The sequence below is a fragment of the Oratosquilla oratoria genome, chromosome 27 (assembly GCF_046742065.1).
Source record: "Oratosquilla oratoria isolate Oo_2021 chromosome 27, ASM4674206v1, whole genome shotgun sequence".
Taxonomy (NCBI): domain Eukaryota; kingdom Metazoa; phylum Arthropoda; class Malacostraca; order Stomatopoda; family Squillidae; genus Oratosquilla; species Oratosquilla oratoria.
The window spans coordinates 5,248,317-5,266,638 of record NC_134803.1 but is presented as its reverse complement, the minus strand read 5'-3'; the positions used below and the strand labels follow the sequence as shown (position 1 = coordinate 5,266,638).

At 39.5% G+C, this 18,322-nt stretch overlaps 1 protein-coding gene across 2 annotated transcripts in view; it reads left to right on the top strand.

Moving 5' to 3' along the window:
• Positions 1-18,322, top strand: part of TfIIEalpha (transcription factor IIEalpha) — a 76,957-nt gene that overhangs the window by 38,092 nt on the left and 20,543 nt on the right. For both annotated transcript variants that reach the window (XM_076210162.1, XM_076210161.1), the window contains exons 5-7: positions 1,046-1,204; positions 9,542-9,615; positions 16,706-16,778. In XM_076210162.1, the coding sequence (XP_076066277.1) occupies positions 1,046-1,204; positions 9,542-9,615; positions 16,706-16,778 (306 nt within the window). The remainder of the gene's footprint in view (positions 1-1,045; positions 1,205-9,541; positions 9,616-16,705; positions 16,779-18,322) is intronic.

The window sequence follows — 18,322 nt, the reverse complement described above, 5'->3', positions numbered from 1 at the left end:
ACCTCACATTAACGGACTAAAAGGGGGGTAAAGGTGTCCGTTGATGTGAATAATCCATTGATTTGGAGTGGTTTTTGGGTGCCATAGTGATTGCATGCACTAAACAACAGCACCAAAAACACAGCAAAAACACCGCAAACACAGCTAATTAATGTCCATTAATGAGAGGTCTCACTGTATCTTGCACTAAGTCCTGTAGTTTGATGCACTCTTCCCGTCTCTTTGGAATGTTTCTATTTATTCATTACATCCCACCTCTGCCACTACTTTTACCTCCGTCTCTCCATAACTACTGGTTTACTTCTGTTTACTGTTCCCTTCTATGGTTTTGTATTTCTTTCAATTTCAATTTCTTTCCATCACTGTCTTAAATAAGTATGTCTTTCGCCATATCTTTCTGTAGGAAGTAATGTTTCTTTAGGGGGCGAGTTAAACAGAGGTAAAATTTTTCTTTTCTTCCCAAATGATATTACACTTGGCTTGTCAATTTACACCAAGGGACTCCCAACTGGGATCTTCAATTTTTTTCCTATACCACCTCTGCACTGACATCATGACTTTCTTAGTCCAGTGATCTTTACTGTTGCAACTAAGTATTGAGTCTGCTAACTTTGATAAATCCAAGAGGAAGAGATATGATTATAGTATTCAAGTTGCTAAAGGGGATATATTGCATTGACAGAAGAGGTCTTCTGATTAAAGATGGGAGGGCTTTGGGAGGTCATGGGGGCAAATTAAGACCACATGTCTAAAGGATGTGAAGAAATACAGTTTTCCATATAGATGCATAAGTATGTGGAATAGCTTAGGAAGTGAGTTCAAATCTAAATATGAAAATTGGAACTCAAGGATATAGATGAAGTTGGAACTGTACACGAGTTTGAGGCTAGGAAGGATAAATAATTAGAGAATAAGAGACAAGACCCAATGAGTATTGCTTCTTTTCATGTGTACTATAATTAGGTGAATACACAAACACACTCACGCACACATAAACTTAACCCAGAAGTAAACATGTATATTATGAAGTAACTATATTCTCCAGGCTGATCAACTTCTAGACATAACAACAGGTCAGCTATGTTGCATCATATGCAGGAGAGAGGTCCAGGAGGATATGTCTGCTCTCCCAACCCATGATACAAGAGTCCTTCTCATGAAGTTTAATGAGCAGATGGAGCCACTTTTCAAGTATTTACGAGAGGTGAGCATTGAAAGCAAGCCAGTGTTAGATAAGCAAATGCTTGTTTTTCTTGAATAATTTCATTTGGCAGTTAGCCTATTTAATAGAGTAGTGTAGAAAATAAAGGTTTGTAATAGAGTATTGTCTGCATGGTAACATACAGCCAATACTTTAGGGACTTTTGGGTGCCTTTATGAACCAAAGTCACACATCATTTGTCTTATGTTAGAATTTGAAAAGCCATGCTTGTAAAGGAATAATGATACTTCTGTACTGCAAGTTTCCCTCCTTTTATGCTGTTCCATTGAACCTGCCCTTACCATTTCTGTGACTTTACCTCTTCTGGATCATCCCCATGCCATGGGGGTGGGGGAGAATTCTGCCATTGTGTTTTCCATGCATGTTGTAAAAGATGACTAAATGGGATGAAGTGATGGCACTAGGAATAAGAGGATCTGGAAGGTGAACTCCAATCAGAAGTCATTGGGTTATTAAAAGGTTTTGTAGTTGTACAGATGAGAGTTAAAGGGAAGAGGTTGGTGTTTTGTGAGAAGGAAGATGGATGTGTTAGTATTAAGTAAAACTAAGTTGAAGGAGAGAAAGAGTTTGAGCTTGGGAATATGGTGGAGGGAAGTGTCTTTAAGGATGATGTTGGTGAAGGTGAAATTGGGATGGGAAATATGGGTTTTTGTGAATGCATATAGTCATGGTAGTGAGAAAAATTTAGAGGAGAGGCTTTTTGGATCTGTTTAATTGAGTCCATAGTTTTGGGAGGAATATAAATGCAGTGGTGTTGGGGGACCACAATGCTAGAGGAGATGAGACAATAGATGGGGTAGTAGGGAAGTTTAAGGTGTCACTTAAAGATTATGGTAGATTATGTTGGAGATGTGTTTAGAAATGGAGTGGATGATAAGGAACACTGTGTTTAAGAAGAGAGCAATGCATAAGTATACTTGGGAAAGGGTGGTGGATGTAAGAGTGATTGATAGGGCATTAATGGACTATGTAGTGCCACCCAAAAAGAGGAATGGAAAAGTTCTGGATGTTTATGTTTTTAGGGGAGAGAGAGGAGGGTTTCTTGATAAGTATTTGGTAGAAAGAAAATTAAGGATGGAGGAAAAGTGGAGGAGCAGAAGGGAGGGAAATAGACACTGAGAGTAAGCAAATCAAATGAGAAAAAGAGAATACCAGAAGCTGAAAGAATTGTAGGAAGTGGAAGTGGTAAGGGATAAAAGGAAATCAGGAGTAAAACAATATGGATATTTTTCATGGAGGAAATGACAAAGTATGCAATGATGGTCCATGGGGTGAGGAGGATGGGTGGGAACAGAGGGAGAGGCAGTGAATGGTGGGATGAAGAGGTGAAGGTAGTTGAGAAACAGAAGGAATGAACATATAAAGAGTGGTTGCAAGGTAGAACTTGGGAAGCATATGAGAGGAACAAGAAGATTGAAAAAGCAGAATGCAATGTGACGAAGGCAGAGAGAAAGGCAGCTATGAGATGGGGTAGAAATTTGACAAAAGAAAATTAAATATATATACCAAGGGCTTTTTCCCCCTTACAAGGAAGGCCAAAGTCAAAAAGTGTAATTTCACTCTCCCACCCATTTCATCCCCTCCTAATTCACCCTCATTCACCACCCATCCCTCCATCTCATCTTGGCTTCTAGAGGACGGGTCATCCCTGCATCTTGCCCATCACCCTGGGTGAGAAGCAATGCAGCAAAACACAACATATCCACAGCAAGGCCACTTCACCTAATTGGTGACCCCCTCTCCATCCCCTCGTGTAGTAATATTGAAGACAGGAAGAAATCCCTTCAGGTTGCGTCAAAATATCATTCACACATTACCAATCCCTAACCCCCTATCTCTCATTCCCATCCATATATCATATTATCATCTATACACTGCCATTCTCCACTCACCCCTATCCTCTGCCTTCTCCCTTCCTCTACAGACATCCTCCTCTTTCTCAACACCCCTTTTACCCCATCCATCCATCTCATCCTCGGTCATCCTTGGTCATCCCCTCCTGCTCACTCCATCCACCTCTGCCTTCCACATTTCTTTTACTAATCTTTCTTCATTAACTCTTCCCATGTGTCCAAACCAACCCAATATTCTTTCAACCCTATTTCCCATCTCCTTTTCCACCCCTGTTCTCCTCTTCACCTCCTTGTTTCTCACTCTATCCAACCTTGGAACTCCTACCATACTTCTCAGACATTTCATCTCAAACACATTTAACTCTTCCTCTCTTTTGTTCCATGTCTACCCCATACAGTGTTGTTGGCACAATCACCCCTTCATACAATCTCCTCTTATCATCCATTTCCAAATGTCTATATAGGCAAGAATAAGAAAGTTATTATTGGCGTCTTGTATAGACCTCCTAACCTTAGCATTGAGCAGACTGATTCCCTAATTCATGAAATTCACAGAGCGTCCCAGTACAAAAACGTTGTAATCATGGGAGATTTTAACTATAGAAACATTGACTGGGAAACTTTAATAGGAGATCATGAAGCGAAGAAATTCCTAGATGTGGTGCAGGATAATTTCCTAAAAACAAATGATTACCGATCCTACGAGGGGACAAAATACCCTGGACTTAATTCTAACAAATAATGAGCACCAAATTAGCAGCGTAATAGTGGGCGATAGTCTAGGCTTTAGCGATCATCAAGAAATAAGATTTAATATTATTTGGGAAAAAATAAAAAGTACAAATAACGTTCAAGTACCAGACTTCAGGAAAGCAAACTTTGACAATATAAAAACCTATTTGAAATTGAATACGAAAAACAATCCGGACGTTTCAAACATTCTTGATTCTCGTTGCGGGGCTGATAGTCAGAAGTGGGTCAAGGAGGATACGCATACCTTAGGTCAGGTCTGGGTCAAGGAGGGAAATACGCATACCTTAGGTCAGGTCTGGGTCACAGAGAGTAATACGCATACCTTAGGTCAGGTCGATTCGGGGCGAGGGCCCAAAAATCAGGTCAGTACTTTAGATGAAATGTATAACAATCTAACAGATCTAATTATTAATGCACAAAACACATTTATCCCCCTAAAGTCAATACGGAAAAATAGTAATACTCCCAAATGGATGACGGACAGATTGAAACATGAGATCGGAATTAAAAGAGGACTTTACGTAAAAAAAAACCGGGGAATCACACCTTAGATCAAGATATAACGAAATGGCAAAGCTGGTTAAAAGGAATACACGTTCAGCGAAACGTAATTATGAAATCAAGGTTGCCAGTCAAGCAAAATCCAACCCAAAGGGTTTCTTTCACCTCTATAGAACAAAAAATAAAGAAAGAATAGGACCAATTAAAAACGATGAAAATGTCATGATAGAATCGGAAGAAAAAATGAGTGAGGAGTTTAACAATTATTTTCTATCGGTGTTTACTAATGAGAGGTTAGATAAAGTACCTGACTGCGATCCGATTTTCAGAGGGGATGAAGAAAATAGCCTAACTAATATCAGCATTAGTAAAGAAGAAGTTATCAAGCAGATTGACATACTTAAAGCTACAAAATCTCCGTGTCCGGACGAAATTTTTCCAAGAATGCTTAAAGAGTGTAAATTTGAAATCTGCGACCAGTTAACTGAAATATTCAATAAATCGGTAGACACTGGTTCTGTTCCAACTGCTTGGAGGCAGGCAAACGTTGTTCCTGTTTTTAAGAAGGGAGATAGATCGACCATATGCAACTACAGGCCAATCAGTTTGACATCGGTTATAGGAAAAATGCTTGAATCAATAATAGTAAATAGACTCAGAGAATACATTGAAGGGCATAATTTAATTCGTGATTCACAGAATGGTTTCTCCAAAGGTAAGTCATGCGTGACTAATCTTCTATCCTTTTACACTAAGGTATATAAGGCGTCAGACAACAATGAAAATTACTATGTTATTTACCTTGACTTTAGCAAAGCGTTCGACAAAGTGCCACACCAGAGACTACTAAATAAAATCAAAGCCCATGGCATAGGAGGAAAAGTGTTAGAATGGATTAGAGCTTGGATTAGTAACAGAAAACAGCGGGTCACCATAAATGGAATAAAATCTAGGTGGGGCAATGTTACTAGCGGGGTCCCCCAGGGCTCGGTTTTGGGTCCCTTGTTGTTCATTATGTATATAAACGACTTAGACGATGGGTTAAATAGTGATGTTAGTAAGTTTGCGGACGACACTAAAATAGGACGCCTAATTAGGTCAGGAGAAGACGCCCAGATTCTGCAGGATGATCTTAATAAACTGTTATCATGGTCGGTGAAATGGCAAATGAACTTCAATATCTCTAAGTGTAGCGTGTTAAACGTAGGGCTACACAACCCCGAAAATAGATACAACTTAGATAACACGTTTTTAGAAAAATCTGAGTGCGAGAGGGACTTGGGAGTTCTGGTGAGTCCGGACCTTAAAACCAGGAAGCAGTGCATTAGCGCCAGAAATAAAGCAAACAGAGCATTAGGCTTCATTGCTAGGACAGTAACGAATAGAAGTGCAGAGGTAATTATTAAACTCTATCTAGCGATAGTTAGACCCATCCTTGACTATGCGGTACAGTTTTGGTCTCCGTCCTACAGAATGGACATAAATTCACTAGAATCAGTACAGAGAAGAATGACCAAAATGATACAAGGACTCGGAAATTTGCCTTACGAAGAGAGGCTTAGGCACCTAAACTTACACTCTCTGGAAAGACACAGAGTGCAGGGTGATCTAATAGAAGTGTTCAAGTGGATCAAAGGCTATAACAAGGGTGATGCAAACAAGGTCATCATAATAAAACAACAGGGCAGGACTCGCAGTAATGGGTATAAACTGGACAAATTTAGATTTAAGAAGGAAATAGGCAAGAATTGGTTTACAAATAGGGTGGTCGATGAATGGAATAAACTTAGTAACCACGTAGTAAGCGCTGAAACTATCAGTTGTTTTAAAAAACGATTAGACAACTTTATGGATGGGGATGACAGGTGGTGATGGATACGGAGCTGCCTAGTGTAGGCCTTATGGTCTTTTGCAGGCTCCTTTATTTCTTATGTTCTTATGTTCATTATACATTTTAATGCTCCAAGGCACTTACTTGCTTCTCTCAATCTTCAATCTACCTCCACTCCCTTTCCTGCCACATGTGACCCCAAGTATTTAAAGCTATCCACTTCCTTCTGCCTCTCTCCTTTAATACTTCCAAATTGCTGCCATCCTCTCCCCTTGTACATCTCATCACCTTACCTACATTTACCTTCAACTTTCTCCTCTTGTACACCTTCCCAAACTCTGACATTAACTTCATTAATCCCCCCTCTAATCCTGTCTTTAGCACAGTGTTATCAAGAAACAACAACTGACTTGCCTCCCACTTTTCTCCATTTCCTTTAACCATCTCCAATCCCCTGCCCATTACCCTTGCATTTACCTCCCACACCACCATATCCATGTACATATTAAACAGCCATTTCTAATTCTAACGCAGGCTCTATGACTCTACTTAGTAATTCCTTGTAAAAACTCTTTACTGCCCACATATCTGCAATACTTCCCACAGTGCCTTCCTGTCTACCCTGTCATAAGCCTTTTCCAGATCCATAAAGGCCCAAAAAATATCCTTACCTTTTCCCATAGCTTTCTCATATATCTGTCATACCACAAGAATTTGATCCACACAATCCCTACCTTTCCTAAACCCATTATGTTCCTCACCAATTACTCCCTCTGTTTCTCTCCTAATCCTCTCAATCAAAACCCTCTCATAAGTCTTCCTAACTACACTCAACAAACTGATCCCTCTGAAACTACTACACCTGCATTTGTCCCCTTTTCAGTTGTAAAACGAAACTATACAAGCACTCCTCCAGTCCTCTGGCACTACTCTCCTTTAGACAAACATTAAACAACCTCACCAGCCATTCCACCATCACCTGCACCTCCCTTTTTCAGACACACCACATGACACCCATCTAACCCAGATGCCATTCCTGCTTGCATCATTTTGATACTTGTTTTCACCTCATCTTTTCTTGTTTCTCCCCCATTTTCCTTATCTGTCACTCATTTTCTTAATGCCTCCCACTGTAACCACCATTTCACTCTATCCTTCTCCACATTTAGTAACTCCCTATAAGGCTGACAATTTTCCTTCTGCACCTTTTACCTTTTCTTCTCTACTTGATTTGGTTCTCCATCCAATCTTAATTTCCTTCTAGAACATATTTTTATTACTTTAAAAAATTTCTGTCATACTCTTAACCCATTTTACATCTGGTCTCCTTTTTGCCTCCTTTACCTCATGTTTTACTTCTTCAGTAATAGCTAATAGAATCAGAGGTTACATTGAGAGACGTATTTGATTCATTACTCGCAGCTTGGTTTCTCCAAGTGTAAGTCATGTGTAACTTATCTTTTATCTTTTTACAGTAATATCTTCAATGATAGTTACATTATTATTTATCTTGACTTTAGCAAAGTATTTGACAAGGTGCCCAAACAGAGACTACTAAATAAAGTCAAAGCCCATGGCATAGGAGGAAAAGTGAATGGATTAGAGCTTTGATCACTAACAGAAAACAGTGGGTTACGTAAATGGTATAAAATCCAAATGGAGTGTTTCTAGTGAAGCTCCCCAGGGTGGTGTTGGGTCTCTTATTGTTAATTATGTATATAAACAACTTGGACAATGGGATTAATAGTGATGTTATTTAGTTTGTAGACAACACTAGAATTGGACACTTAATTAAGTCAGGAGAAGACACCAAGGTTCTGCAGGAGGATCTTAACAAATTGTTCACATGGTCGATCAAATGGCAAATGGACTTCAATATCTCAAAGTGCAATGTGTTAAGTATAGGTTTGCACAACCCAGAAAGCAGGTACCTAGATAACACTTCAGAAAACTTAGTGCAAGAGAGACTTGGGAGTTCTAGTGAGTCCAGACCTTAAATCCAGAAAATGGTGCATTAGCACTAGGAATAGAGCTAACAGAGCATTAGGTTTCATTGTTAGGACAGTAATGAATAAAAGTGATAAGGTAATTATCAAACTCTATCAGGTGTTAGACTCATCCTTGTCTATGTGGTAGTTTTTGTATCTGTCCTATAGAATGGACATCAATTCACTAGAATCAGTACAAAGGAGAATGACCAAAATGATACATGGCCTCAGAAATTTACCATACAAGGACAGGCTTAGGCACCTGAACTTCCATTCTCTGGAAAGATGCAGAGTGTGGGGTGATCTATTAGAAGTGTTCAAGTGTATCAAGTGCTTTAACAAGGGTGATGTAGGCAGGGTCATCATATTAAGACAGGACAGGACTCGGAATAATGGATCCATATTGGACAAATTTTGATTTAAGACAGAAATAGGTAAGAACTGGTTTAACAATAGAGTGGTCAACAAATGGAATAGACTAAGTAACCATGTAGTGAGCACTGAAACTATTGGTTTTAAGAAAAGGTTAGACAACTTTATGGATGGGGATGACAGGTCATAGTGGACATGGAACTGCCTAGTGTAGGCCTTATGGTCTCTTGTAGTCTCCTTCATTCTTATGTTCTTTTAAGTATTTAGGATAACATGTAGCAGGGAATGGAATTGTGGTTGGAGGTAAACAGTAGAGTGAGGGAAGGAGGTAAATGCCTCGGGAGAATTAAAGTTTCATGAGAAATAGGTATCTGGGGATGGACACAAAGAGAAGACAATATGAATGGGTGATTATGCCTACAACGCTATATGGGGCAAACTTGCAATGTGAGGCAGAGGAGGAATTTTAATGTACTTGAGATGAAATATTTGGGGTGTCCAAGTGTGGTGGGGTTTACAAGGATGTCGAATGAGAAATGAGGTGAGGTGGAGGTGTAACAAAGCAATGGAGGTAAACCAGCTCCGGCTGGTATACAGTGCTGTGACTTACTGCATTGCCTCTGACCCAGGCATTGGGTGGATGGCAGGACTTATGCACAAGGTGCTAAGATAAAAGGAAAAACAAATGGGTGTAAGATGGGTGAGGGGGTGGATGCATGCCTGGCTGACAGCCTCCCATAGAAGGGGGAAGAGACACTTTGAGATATATATGTATATGTAACTGGTATAATTAATGTATTTCTTTTGTTTTACATTTTATGTGTTTTCAACATAGTTTCTAGTAATTACTTTTCAGATATCTGTATGGTTTATCATTATGCTGCAGACTGATAATAAAATGATATGTTCTTCATATTGCACAGTGCTTCTAATATACCTTTTTTTAAGTGAAATTTTACAGTGAGTGATTTTAATGGACATTTACAGGCAATAAACTAATGTATTCTGTTCTGTTTCACAGGCAGAAAATATTAAATTGGCTGCTGAGTTCTCAGATCCCAAGCCACAAGATTTCAGTACTGTCAGAAAAGCTGGGTAAGTTTTTCTTTTCTTTTCTTTTTTGTTATGTTACCAAGTGCATCTCTAGTTCTGCTATACAAAGGGAAGGGAGACAACTATGAATGTAATAGCTTATGAAGGAGTGGTCTGTTTAGGGTAATTGGGAAGATGAATATGTACACAGTTGAGAGGATGATGAGGGGAACAAAGGCAAGAATATTATAGGTTTAGAATAGGAAGCGGATGTGTAGATAAGTATTTTTATATAAACACTTATCTATACACCCTTTTCCCCCTCCTCCAGGGAGGAGTGGATGTGGAGATGAATCAGTCCTTCTCCAGGTCTTTCTTGAAGGATACTCACAGCTCCCCAGATAACCAGCAATTTCTTTTGGATTGGGCCTCAAGGTGTTGTCAAGATAGGGCAAGGGTAGGGCAGTGTAAAATAAAGTGTCTTCTATATTATGGTTACATCTGGGGCAGTACGAGTCAGGAGGTAGATTATAGAGTAAAGGCAAGTGGAATAAAAAAATGTTGCAAGTTATCTGAAATGAGTATTTGGGGATGAATGGAAAAAAGTGTGCATGAAGGAGTGCTTGCACTAGGTAAAGGTGTAGATTTGGAAAAGGAAACAAGGGATAAAAATATTCTAAGAAATCAAGAGATTACAGAACTAATAAATGAAATTTAAAAGATCTAAAAGCAGAGTACAGTGCAATGTATAGAGAAATGAACGAGTTGAAAAGACAAAATGCTGAGAATAACAGGGAGCTTAATGACCTAAAAAAGGTATTAAACATAATCAAAAATGAGAATGAAAGGATGAAGAATGAAAATACTAACAAAAATGAGGCTTTGAAAAAAGAAGTAAAAGAACAAATACAATACAAGTGGTGACCAGGAAAGTTGGAGAAACCATAAAAGAGACAATCTTCAAGAAATTTAAAATCAATGGAAAAGATCAGGAAAACCAAAAAATAACTTTTAAAGAAATTGCACAACAACAAACGGAAGAAAATGCAAAGGAAACGGTCATTAAAGTAAAGAGACAGAAGACTGGGTCAGGGACACAGTTCATAAAACAAAGTATAAAGTAGTATGTGGTATTAAAGAAAAACAGTGTAGCTAGATACTTAAGAGAAAAAGTGGAAAAACAAATAGCAAAAGAAATTCTGAGACACAAGAGGGGCAAGAGATGGAAAAAGAAATAGAGGAAGTGCATAGAATGCATAGATCAGATCTTTGTGGTAAGACAGATATGTGAGAAAGCTATAGGAAAGGGGAAGGATGTTTTTTGGGCTTTTATGGATCTGGAAAAGGCTTACGATAGGGTAGACAGAAAGGCACTGTGGGAGGTTATGCAGATATACGGGATAGGAGGAAAGCTTCTAGGAGCTGTCAAGAGTTTTTATGAGAGTAGTAGAGCTTGTGTCAGGATTAGAAATGGAGAGAGTGAGTGGTTTGAGGTAAAGGTGGGACTTCGTGAAGGATGCGTTATGTCACCCTGGCTGTTCAACTTATACATGAATTGGGTTGTGCGAGAGGTAAATGCAAGTACTTGGTAGTGGGTCAGGGATTGGAGATGGTTAAAGAAATTGGAGACAAGTGGGAGGTAAGCCAGCTGTTGTTTGTGGACGACACTGCGCTTGTGGCAGGATCGGAAGAGGTATTGAGGAAGTTGGTGACAGAGTTTGGGAGAGTATGTGATAGAAGAAAGCTAAAGATATATGTGGGTAAAATAAGGTGATGAGATGTACAAGGGGTGAAAGTGGCAGTAGACTGGAAGTGAGCATTAAGGGAGAACAACTGGAGGAAGTGGATAGTTTTAGATACTTGGGTGCAAATGTGGCAGGAAAAGGTGGAGTGAAAGTGGATGTAGAATGTAGATTGAGAGAAGCGAGTAAATGCCTTGGTGGATTAAAGAGTGTAATGAGGAATAGACATTTGGGAATGGATGCTAAGAGGAGACTGTATGAAGGAGTGATTGTGCCAACAGCACTGTATGGGGCAGAAACATGGAACATAAGAGAGGAAGAGAGAAGGAGTTTGAATGTGTTTGAGATGGGGTGTCTGAGAAGTATGATTGGGGTTACTGGGCTAGATAGAGTGAGAAATGAGGAGGAGAACAGGGGTGGAAAGGGAGTTTGGAGATAGGGTTGATGAAAGAATATTAGGATGGTTTGGACACATGGAAAGAATGATTGAAGAAAGACTAGTAAAAGAGGTATGGAAGGCAGATGTGGAGGGAGTGAACATGAGGGGATGTCCTAGGATGAGGTGGATGGATGGAGTGAAGGGGGCTTTGGGGAAGAGGGGAATGTCTGTTGAGGAAGGATGGGAGAGGACAGAAGACAGGGGTGAATGGAGAATGGTTGTATATGGATGATGTTGTGATGCATGAGGTGGAATGGGCAGGGGGATGGGGGGTGAGGTAGTATGTGTGAGCAAAATTTGATGCAGCGCGAGGGGATTTCTCCCCGTCTTCTCCTTTTATGCATGTGGGGGACGGAGAGGGGGGTCGCCGATTTAATGAAGCGACCTTGCTGTGGATGTGCTGTGTCTTGCGACACTGCTTCTGACCCAGGGCAGTGGACAAGGTGCAGGGATGAGGGGTGAGGTATGTGTGAGAAAAATTTGATGCAGCCTGAAGGGATTTCTCCCCATCTTCTTCTTTTCTGCATGGGGGGATGGAGAGGGGGCGTCGCCGATTTTATGAAGCGGCCTTGCTGTGGATGTGCTGTGTCTTGTGACACTGCCTCTGACTCAGGGCAGTGGACAAGGTGCAGGGATGACCCGTCATCCAGGAGGTGCCAAGATAAGAGGGAAGGTGGAGGGGAGTGGAGTGTATTTAAGGATGGAATGGGTGGGAATGATTTTTATGCCTTTTTCTTTTTGGCTACCTCCCTTGTAAGGGGGGAAAAGCCTTGGTATATGTATGTATGTATGTACATTGATGACATTGTATGTTTGTGGCCCATTCAAATTAATGTAAGTTATTTTTGTATCTAAACTTAACAATTTGGTTAGTTTTAAGTTCATAGTGGAGATAGAGAATGATGGGATTTTGCCTCTCCTTGATTGTAATATCTACCACCATGAAAGATGAAAGTGAGTTGAAGTTTAGTGTATATCGCAAACCTACCAATGTTTGTTCATATATACACTATTATTCCTCACACCATGATAGCATAAAACAATCTGTTTTTTCTTCAGTTTTCCTTAGGGCTTTACGCATTTGCAGCCCAGAGTACATTGATGATGAAATAAGATGTATTTACAATACTGGTACTAAGCAGCGATACCCTAAACATGTTCTTGATACAGCTTATAATTGTGCCAAAAGAACCTTTTACAACCTCAGGTCATTTTAAACTTTTAATAAGGATAACATGTTAGTTTTACCGTACCAAAACAACTTACAAGACATTCCAAATTTATTATGTAATTTTAACATTAATATAGTTTTTAACAATAAGAACGCTGTGAGACAATTGCTCTTAATATAATTCTGTCAGTAATGATAATAGGTGTGTGTACAAAATACATAATCAGTTTTATATTGGTCAGACTGCTAAAACACTTACATACATATACCAAGGCTTTTTCCCCCTTACAAGGGAGGTAGCCAAAAAGGAAAAGGCATAAAATCATTCCCACCCATTCCATCCCTGAATACACTCCACACCCCTCCACCCTCCCTCTTATCTTAGCACCTCCTGGATGATGGGTCATCCCTGCACCTTGTCCACTGCCCTGAGTCAGAAGCAGTGTCGCAAGACACAGCACATCCCCAGCAAGGCCGCTTCATTAAATCAGCGACCCCCCCTCTCCATCCCCCCATGCATAAAAGGAGAAGACGGGGAGAAATCCCTTCAGGCTGTGTCAAATTTTGCTCACACATACTACCTCACCACCTCATGCATCACAACATCATCCATATACAATCATTCTCCATTCATCCCTGTCTTCTGTCCTCTCCCATCCTTCCTCAACAGACATTCCCATCTTCCCCAAAGCCCCCTTCACCCCATCCATCCACCTCATCCTAGGATGTCCCCTCATGTTCACTCCCTCAACATCTGCCTTCCATACCTCTTTTACTAGTATTTCTTCACTCATTCTTTCCATGTGTCCAAACCATCCTAATATTCTTTCATCAACCCTATCTCCCAACTCCCTTTCCACCCCTGTTTTCCTCCTCACCTCCTCATTTCTCACTCTATCTAGCCTAGTAACCCCCATCATACTTCTCAGACACCTCATCTCAAACACATTCAAACTCCTTCTCTCTTCCTCTCTTATGTTCCATGTTTCTGCCCCATACAGTGCTGTTGGCACAATCACTCCTTCATACAGTCTCCTCTTAGCATCCATTCCCAAATGTCTATTCCTCATTACACTCTTTAATCCACCAAGGCATTTACTCGCTTCTCTCAATCTACATTCTACCTCCACCTTCACTCCACCTTTTCCTGCCACATTTGCACCCAAGTATCTAAAACTATCCACTTCCTCCAGTTGTTCTCCCTTAATGCTCACTTCCAGTCTACTGCCACTTTCACCCCTTGTACATCTCATCACCTTACTTTTACCCACATTTATCTTTAGCTTTCTTCTATCATATACTCTCCCAAACTCTGTCACCAACTTCCTCAAACACTTAAAACACAAATTAATCAACACAAGAAATATGTTAGGGAAACCAATCTAGCTGTATATTCAACCACATGAACAATTTTAACCACCCAGTTAACTTGGATAACGCTAAAGTCGTCACATATAACAATAACATCACAGAAAGAAATTTAATTGAATGCAGTTTGATCAAATCTAGTAAGGGAATAAATGTTAATCTCCATCAAGGTTTGTATAAATCAGATAGTTATGTTTGCCAAGAAATTAAAAAAAAAATTAAATTGTAATGTACCAGTTGTGAGCAATTGTCCCATACTTGTTGGTTACTAAGATGTCATTAAAAGTTATGTGTACTTCTTCCACTACCTCTCTGAATTCCTTCTTCACCATGTCTCACTCGGTCATATATTCTGTACCTTGTTTCATCCATTTATAATTCCTTCTTTGTATTAGGACTGAAGATATAATCATATGAATGTGCTCTGTTTTGTTTATTTTTCTTTGTGGTTTCTCGCACATTTGTGAACACATGTTCTTAGTGTTTTTATTGCATATACAGCCACTATCCGAGTTACGACCTAGATAGGTTCCGACTGACCAGTCGTAAGTCGGATTGGTCATAAGTCGGATCCTATTCAAAATGGCCGACACGAGGGTTCTACTCTAGGATACATGATATCAATCTGTTGCGTTTTTAAGTAACTTTTTCTATTGAATACAAGCTGTTTACTGTTTATTTATCAATGCTTTTTAGTTTAATTTTTATATTTTTTTTCTATTTTTTTAATGTTTTAATACTGTACTGTATTTCAGTATATATACGTATGCAGGTACTGTATGTATATACTATACCTGTATATACACACACACACACACGTATTAGATATAACCTTGCTTACCATTTTTAAGTTTTTTAAATTGTAGTTTCCTTTTAATAATTTTTTCTTAATTCTTCAATTGTTGTATGTACTCTAAATATATATGTGAATTTTGGGATCTATTTTTCTCATCCATTTCAATCCATTCTAAGTGTGAGATATAGGTACAGCAACGACTGCAACAGCACTGTAGGAGAGAAGCCAAACGCAGAGTATGGGATCCAATGTATTTAACGTTGCGCCCAGCAGGGCTTCTCCCGAAATAACATAGTGGACTTTTTTAAGGCTATCAACCCATAAGGGGGTCATTAAGCCTGGTGTGAAGTTGTTCAGTCTACTTTTTTTTTTTTTTTTTTTTTTTTCTTTTTACACCAGTTTCATGTTCGTTTCTCCCCGCAAGCTCGGGTTATATAAGGAGTCAGATGTTTGTCCACTATGTTATTTCTGAAGAAACCTGGTGGGCGAAACGTTAAATACATTGGATCCCATACTCTGCATTTGGCTTCTCTCCTACGGTTGTATACAGTATTGTTTTCAGTTGCTTAGTTGTTAATATGATATGGTAAGTTAAAGAAAGAAAATACTTATTATAGTGTATTTGTATTAGTAAACTCATAATAGACATCAGCTAGACGTGGTCGTAAGTACGTAAATATCCTTCATCCATAATTTATCAAACTCTTCCATAAATGCCTTAGCTGCAGGCGCATCACTGCTAGCAGCCTCACCTTTCGACAACACGTGGTGAACCTGGTAACGCTCTCGAAAGCAACGAAACCACCCAGCACTCACTATGAACTCATGTGAAGCGTATTCTTCACCTGCACGTTCTTTCAACATGTGAAATTAACTTGTAGCCTTACTTTTCACTGCTTGCAATGTCACTCTCACATTTCTTTGCCTATTATCTTCCAACCACGTGTATAGCAACTTTTCTATCTCTGCCATAACTGCCGTACGCGATGCCGGTTGCCACAACTATCTTACGCACTGTGCTGCCAGACATGTACAGTAAACTCATAATAGGCATCTGCTAGATGTGGTTGTAGGTACGGGTGGTCGTAACTCGCGTACGTCGTAACTCGGATAGTGACTATATACATACACACACAGGTTTCTCGCACATTTGTGAACACATGTTCTTAGTGTTTTTATTGCATATATATACATATACACACACTATATATATATATATATATATATATTTTTTTTTATACTATCAGACCTCGCCCAACATGACTTTGCCATGCACGAAATATCACATTTACACAAATAGGTAAAATAGCCCAGCATTTGCAAAATATGACAATGATTCATGATAGCATGATTTGAATAGCCTCCTGGGTCATGTTGTGTGTCAGTGTCTAGAGAGGGTCTGGGAACCTAAACTATTTTTTTCCCATAAGACCTGTTATTTGTCTATCATGAATTTTGTCCTGCACAATGGGCTAAGGAATGTAACACTCATGTTGGGGGAGGTCTGACTGTGTGTGTGTATGTGTGTATATATATATATATATATATATATATATATGTTTATAAATGTATATGTATGCATATACTTATGTGTGTATGTAATGTTGTATGATACCACAAAATCATTTCCAATGCAGGAGCTCCCAGAAGACATCCAAGCCAGGAGATCATGGAGGAAGAGCTTGGTCTGGAGATCAGACAAAGAAACAAGTAATGTATATGTTTACATATGTATATATACTTATATATATATATATATATCTACTTATAAATATATATATTTTTTTTTCACCTAATTGTATTCATGAGAGTACATATATATATATATATATATATGTATACACACACACACACACTAAGGGCTCTTTTCCACCTTACAAGGGAAGTAGCCAAAGTCAAAAGGCACAATTCCAATCCCACCCATTTCATCCCCACCGACTCCACTCCTTTTCACCACCCCTCCCTCACTCATCCCCCATCCCCTACCCATTCCCCCTCATCCATCACAGCATCATCCATATACAACCATTCTCCATTCATCCCTGTCGTCTGTCCTCTTCTGTCCTCCCTCAAACATTCCCCTCTTTCCCAAAGCCCCTTTTACTCCATCTCATCCTTGGTCACCCCTCATGTTCACTCCTTCCACCTCTGCCTTCCACACCTCTTTTACTAATCTTTCTTCACTTATACTTTCCATGTGTCCAAACCATCCTGATACTCTTTTATCAACCCTATCTCCCAACTCCTTTTCCACCCCTGTTCTCCTCGTCACCTCATTTCTCACTCTAGCCAAGTAACCCCCATCATGTTTCTCAGATTCCTCATCTCGAACATATTCAAACTCCTCTCTTATGTTCAATGTTTCTGCCCCATACAGTGCTGTTGATACAATCATTCCTTCATAAAATCTCCTCTTAGCATCCATTCTCAAATGTCTATTTCTCATTACACTTTTTAATCCCCCAAGGCATTTACTTCTTTTAATCTACATTTACCTCCACCTCCACTCCTCCCTTTCCCATCATATTTACACCCAAATATCTAAAACTATCCACTTCCTCCAGTCTCTCTGCCAGACGTACGATGTGTCATAATAATACTCGCATCATAAAATATAGTCACTGCTTATATCGATCGTTCTCTCTTTCACCCGTGAATTTTGATAACCATAGAAAATGTGATGAAGACAGTTTAGAGAGTATGACATTACGCAGGGGCAACTACAATAAATATAATCAAGACACCGATATGGCAGCCTCGCGTATCCACTTGCTCTTCATGCCGCCTACGTATGCGACACCGTATGGAAGGGGTTAATACTCACTTCCAGTCTGCTGCCACGTTTCCCCTTGTACATCTTGTCACCTTACTTTTAACCACATTTAACTTCAACTTTTTTCGCACACCTTCCTGAACTCTGTCACTAACTTCCTCAATCCCTCCTTTGATCCTGCTACAAGCACAGTGTCATCAGCAAACAACTGGCTTATCTCCCATTTTTCTCCATTTTCTTTAACCATCTCCAATCCCCAACCCATTACCCTTGCATTTACCTCTTGGACCACCCTATCCATGTATATATTGAACAGCCAAGGTGACATAACACATCCCTGGTGAAGTCTCACCTTTACCTCAAACCATTCATTCTCTCCATTTCTGATTCTAACATAAGCTCTACTACTCTTGTAAAAACTCTTGACTGCTCCTAAAATCTTTCCTCCTATCCCATACATCTGCAATGCCTCCCACAGTGC